Source organism: Petaurus breviceps, unplaced genomic scaffold, assembly GCF_028583685.1.
Source record: "Petaurus breviceps papuanus isolate PSGF00001 unplaced genomic scaffold, PetGlider_PUasm1.0 174, whole genome shotgun sequence".
Taxonomy (NCBI): domain Eukaryota; kingdom Metazoa; phylum Chordata; class Mammalia; order Diprotodontia; family Petauridae; genus Petaurus; species Petaurus breviceps.
In genome coordinates this window covers 62,472,837-62,478,836 of record NW_027185761.1, presented here as the reverse complement: position 1 = coordinate 62,478,836, position 6,000 = coordinate 62,472,837, and the positions used below count along the sequence as shown (strand labels likewise).

Genomic DNA, 6,000 nt, shown 5'->3' with positions numbered 1-6,000 from the left:
GACTACCTTGCATTGAAAAATTTTCTACCAATATATGATGGCAGGAAAACTGGATTTGGAGTCATAAGAGCTGGGTTCACAACCTGCCTGTGCCCCCTCAGACTTGCAGGGCTGTGGGCCGTTCACCTAACCCTCCCAAGTCTTGCTTTCCTTATCGTCACGGTGCTAGACCAGCTGGTGTCCCGTGAGCCTTCCGACTCCGGCTCTGTGCACGCGAGATCCGGGCTCTGCTTCTCCATGGCTGTGTGATTGGGGGCCAGCAGGTTCACCTCCGTGAGCCTCATTTTCCTAATCTGTCGAATGGGGAGAATAGTAGAGACACACAGGGAGCGGCGGCAGAGCTCGGCTCTTCTCTGATACTGATTCTTTGTACCAGAACGAGCTGCCCTGCCCCGGCAGGCCCTCGGGCCACCAGCGGGGCAGAAGTCTCTGGCCCTGCCTCGGCCTCCCCTGGGCTCCATTGCACTGTGACTCAGGCAGCCAATCAGCCCTCATTAAGTCCCTCCCGTCGCCTCCCTTGCTTTGTCTTGTATCTGAGTATCATGAGTTTCTTTTGTATTTTTTTCCATGTTGTCCTTGTGGACAGAATGTAAGCTCCACGAGGGCAGGGCTCACTCCATGCTCGTCTCTATGTATAAAGCAGGCACTTAGCAAACGCTGGCAGATTGGCTGGTTTGTTTCACCCCAGGCCCAAATCTTATGCTTGGTCCTTGACCCAGCATTCCCTGTGTCAGCCCCAGGCTTCTGAGAGGTGGCTCCTTCTGACCTAGAGCGAGGCCTTGGCCTCCAGCTTTCTCGTGCTGTCTTGATGCCAAGCATCCTCTCCTTTGGCTCCTGCCCACTGGCCCAAGGCTTTGGCATGGCTCTCTTTTCGTCCTAGCTTTGGACTCTGTCTGTCACATCCCAGCCTGTCAGAGACCCTTTCTGCTTCTCCAGGGGGGTTTCACACCAGCCTCATTGGGGCATCAGGGAGGTACTGACAAAAATTCTAATTCCAGTTTCACAAATGGGGAAACTGAGTCAGCAAGCAGTAAAGACTTGCTCAAGGGTACCTTCATGTCATGAGCTCACACCCAGGTTTCCAGATGCCTTTTCCCTAAGGGACTTCCAAGTCCAAGAAGGACAGCCTTCTTCTATCTCTTCTCTGTGTGTGGGAAGGCTAATTTTATTTGTTTTTTGGTTTTTTTTGGTTAGTGATAGCATAGACAATAACATAAAAACCAGACCCTCAACAACCTCCATGTGAGCACACGTGTCCCTAATAGGTTTTTAAAAAGTGCATCCAAATTGTGATGTGCAGGGGAAAGCAGCCTGTAATGGTCATTTGTGGAATGAAACCTCGGGGAAAGAATGCAGCATCTCCCAGGTCTTTTATTACTGAGATTATGCACATGGCCGGATCCTGCTCAAGATGTGCATAAAAGGGAAAGCTTGTCAAGGCTGGGAGCCCCTGGGAGGTGAAACCCTGGACAAGACTGTAGAGGCCGGCCTCCAGGCTGGGAATGGCCCTCCATGCCAAACATCTCTTTCTCTCTCTCCAGTACGAGTTCAGTGTGATCTTTGACACCAGCCACCTGTCCGGGGAGGAGGAAACCCTGAAATTCCTTGTGACTGCACAGAGGTAGGCATGAAAAATTGGGCCAAAGATGGTTATCATTGCTGCTGTTGCTTTTTAAAAGAGAGAATGAAAGGGAGTGTCCCACGGCTGCCTCTGGGAAACAGTGATGGTGCACATCGATGAGAATTGGGCCAAGTGGGCCTCCATATTTATTCCTAGCCTTTGTTAACCCCTAGGGGAAGATGCCCTTACAGGAGTGACAAACAAAACAAATTTATGTCTGCTCCTCTTTTTTTGCTTTGTTGGAAGTGCTTGTGAAGGGAAATGCTGAAGGGATGTTGGAAGGGAGTGTTAGCTGCCATTTGGAGGGGGCAGGCTGAGTCTGGCAGTGGAAGGGGTGGGAGTGGAGACTGAGATGTGAGGGGCCTGCACTGGCCTCTCCCACTGACCAAAGCAACAAGAGAGATCACCAAGCCTCAGTTCCTAGGCTCTGAGAATGTCAGTCAACAACCAGCACTTATTAAGTACTTTCTGTTGAGGAAACGAAGGAAAGTTAAACCTGCTGACTTTCCCAAGAAAACCAACTCTTTGTATGTGTGAGAAGCTACCTAACTCACAAGTTTCCTGTGATAAAGAGAGGCCTTTTCATGTCTGGCTTCCCTAACTCTCCCTTTAAACTTGCTAGGGCAGCTTTGTGGGTAAATCAGACACGGCAGCCACAGGAGTCGGTGAGAGACAGAAGGTGCTTTATCTCCCACTGGGAGACAATTCTGCCAATCATATGTTATCTGGGCACGGGAGGGCTAGAAGGATGATAGCAGAATCTTGCTCTATTTTAGGGGTAGTTCCAGGGTCTGTCATGAGTAAAATCCCATTTTTGTTCAGTTTCGGGAAAGGGAGGAGGGTGTGGGCTGGTATTTGGATCCAGGATCTTGATGGTTGTGAGCAATGTGGCCATTGTGGGCATGGCTCACTTTCACTGCAGGGAAGGCTCGGGGCTGAGGCTCCTTTGCTTTGAGGATCACGTTCCGGTGCTGGCACATAAAGGAGCTTAGAGAGAGGGGATAGAAGAGGCATCCATTGGAGTGGAAACTCCATAAGGGCAGGCATTGACTTTTTCTTCAGGTCCTCAGTGCCTGACCTGGGCCCCAAGAGGTGCTTAATCAGTGATTACTTAATTATAAACCTGAGGTTCCATGAGTCTGAAATTTATTTTATTTTAAATTTTTATCAAAATCTTTTGATTTTTCCATCACCTTCACTTATTAATACAGGGTGGCCCCAAAGTCTTAGTGCAGCATTAAGTTGTAATAACTTAAAAAATATACTAAGACTTCTGAAGCCATCTCCCTTCCTCAGAAAGTCATCTCCTGTTAAAAAAAAATGAAGAGGAAAAAAGAGGCAATTCTACAAAATTAGCCAACAATCCCCTGAATCTGGCTGGGTATGCAATATCCCGCCCCCTAGTCTCCCACCTCCACAAAAAGGTCAAGGAAGGCCAGCTTGAAATCCATGCAAGCCTTCTCTTTATTATCACAATTATTATATGGTCACTAGAACAACTGATTCTGTTTGACATTTCCATCTGGGATTGGGTGGTACCTGGGCTTTCATCTTACCCCTCTAAAGTGTAAGCAGAGGAAATTCCCAGAAGCTACTGTGTTCAGGTAGCCCCTTCCCTGGAACCTGGGACAGCATCCAGCCCCCTGTGGACCATCCCTGCTACCTTAAATAGTGCTCTATTTACCAGAAACAGTCAACACTTTGTCAGGAGAATCTAAGCTCCCATTGGCTTACTTCTTTTTGGTCCTTGTCTGTGCGCTTAGCACTTAGAACAGTCCTTTGTTGATTGAAGGGGCTTAATCAGTGCTTCTAGAGGCGAGAAAGCCCTCCTGGGGTTCAGAGTCTAGTGCTTCTACTTTTTCACCCTTAGGGAAATATTTTGAGAAGCATCTTCTCCTGCCTGTGGCCACAGACATGGTCCAAGTCAGAAAACAAGAGCACGTGTATTTGTAAAAAACCATCACGCGTCTCCCCTCTTGGGCATCAGTCTTTGCTATCTTGGCCTCTCAGTCTACAGGAGATGCTTTAATGGGGGACGCAGAATGTGGTGGCTGACCAGACCATAACTAAGGTGGGGCAACTGGGGCAGGTGGGGCAACTGGGGCTTTGTACTGGGGTCCTAATTTTAGAGCCCTTCAGCAGCAGAAACACCAATTTTTAATCTAGTCAAGAGGCCTCTCTTGGTCTCCCCCTACCCCTACCCCCAAACCTGGACTCCAGCTTTTCCTTTGAGATTACCTTTTGTGTATACTCTTTATATTTTGCGTGTGTATTTGCATGACTGTCACTCCCCCAGTACAATGTGAACTCCTTCGGGGCAGAGTCTGTTGTCTTTCTCTGTATCCCCAAGGTTTAACTTAGTGCCTGTCATATAATAAATGCTTGTTCTCTGTTAAGATGGGAAGCTACCAGTTGGCTTGCTAGGGTACGTTTCTCCTCCTCCTGACTCTGAGAACACAGTTCAGGCTTTATTTTCTGGGCAAGGTTTATGGCGCCTTTCCCAGAGGGACGATTCCTGATTTAGGCTCTGCTCCTGAGCCCCAAGAATAGACTTGCTCAAGTGATATCTTAGCTTGGTTCAGCAGCTAAATTGGGGCCTGCAGACAGATGCAATGTCATGATTATTTCCCCTTTCTCCAAACCAGTGGCAACGTAGAACGCTCCGACTCACTCCTTGACAACACCCTCATTCTGTCGGTGCCCCTGGTGCATGAAGTAGACACGTCCATTGCTGGGTAAGTGACCAACCAATCCACCACAGGATTGTCAGAACACGTGGATGTCCTCCAGTGGTCATTTCATTCTTCCACGTTTCTCCTTTCGTCTCTGGGTGCTCCCTTGGTGCCCTGTGCATCTTCCTCATGCCTTCTTCTTTTGCCATAATAAGCCCTAGAACATTAATTGTTGACTGACACACTTAGATCCTGTAATTCCATGAACATTCTGAACTCCAATCTTTTTCATTTTCCCAAGAGGTCTAGGAGAATCCCAGGTGGAGGCCAGTCCTGTGGTTCTGCAATTAAAACTGTGGTTGAAAGCCGTGGGGCCAGAGGTTAGCGCCCGCTGCTCTAAGACCAGTCAGCAATGAAAGCTGTTGTTGAGAGGCCTGAGGCTGGAACTCAAGACCAGATGTTCTAAGCCTGTGGTTCCTGGGTTGGACTGGCTTTTCTGATGACCTGTACTATCAGAGAAGGTGGTCTAGTAGATATCTCTGTGTTTTAGTTCGTTCTGGATACCCTTCTTACCCTTTGTTCTGAAACCAGTGAGTCAGGTGTTGGGGGTGAAGTGTTGTGGACTTCATCAGAAAATGGAGGCAGTGAGGGGGTGGGAGGGTAAGTGTCCGTTGGCTGCTGGAGATGAAGGCAACATGGACCCCAGCCCCTGCTTCCACATTAGGAGCTGACACAAAGGGCACTTGCCTCTTGCTAATTGAATCCAGAAGGATCTGCACAGTTCATTTGGACAGAGTAAGGACCAGTTGAACCGTGGCCCCAAAGCTCGGGCTGAACTGTCGAAGGTTCAGAGTCTAATCTTTGACTTTCCAGTGTTCCTGGGTCCCAGCCCAGGCTGGAGATGGAAATGTTGAAATCCTGCACACAGAGAGAGCTGAGCTAGTGAGGAGACTCCGTAGCTGGCTTCAGGGGCAGAGGCACTGGGGCAGCTTCCTCCTCTTTTTGCTTTCCCCAGATTTCTGACTCTGAATTTTAAAAGAGGCAGCAAGACGTGGTGGAAAGAATGCCAGATGGAAGGTGCGGGAAGGCCTAGGCTCGGATCTGCTCTTTGACTCTTCCCACCCACAGAAGGATGGACAAGTCACTCAAGCTTCTCCGGGCGGCAGTTTGTCCATCTATAAAACGGGGGTTCTGCCACACTCTCCACCTCCCAGGCCTGGTGTGACGAGGCAACGTATTATTAAATGTGTGTCGTTCCAGCCGTCATCTAGTCCTGAGACAGTCCGCAGAGCCAGGTTCAGGACCCCCTCGTCTCGTGGGCAGGAGGTGCTCCCAGTCCAGTGGAGGAGGGGGCACACAGACCTATGTTACCTCCACAGGGCTGGAAGCGCATTTGGTCCAGAACCGTGCCTTCCTTTTCTTTCTCTTCTCCTTATCCCCCAGTGTAGGGGACCCTCAGGCAGAGTTTGTCAAATGAAGTGGCTGGAGTGAACTTTCCTCATCCAGGGTCACCACAGTGGCAAACCTGGTAATGTGCATCGATGCTGCTGGCGAGTTTGCCTTCTAAAATTTGCAGAGTGTTAACACATGCTAGCTCATCTGAATCTCAGGACAGCCTTGGGGAAGAGCTGCTCTGGATATACCACTTAAAATAATAGCAGTAGTTAACATCTGCACAGTGCTTGCTATGAGGCCGGTGCTGTACAG

At 49.2% G+C, this 6,000-nt stretch overlaps 1 protein-coding gene across 1 annotated transcript in view; it reads left to right on the top strand.

Annotated features, from left to right (window-relative positions):
- The window catches only part of LOC138158208 (integrin alpha-9-like), a 159,439-nt gene that overhangs the window by 90,241 nt on the left and 63,198 nt on the right, over positions 1 to 6,000 (top strand). Inside the window, exons 5-6 of the mRNA XM_069084305.1 lie at positions 1,542 to 1,621; positions 4,267 to 4,356. Of these exons, the coding sequence (XP_068940406.1) occupies positions 1,542 to 1,621; positions 4,267 to 4,356 (170 nt within the window). The remainder of the gene's footprint in view (positions 1 to 1,541; positions 1,622 to 4,266; positions 4,357 to 6,000) is intronic.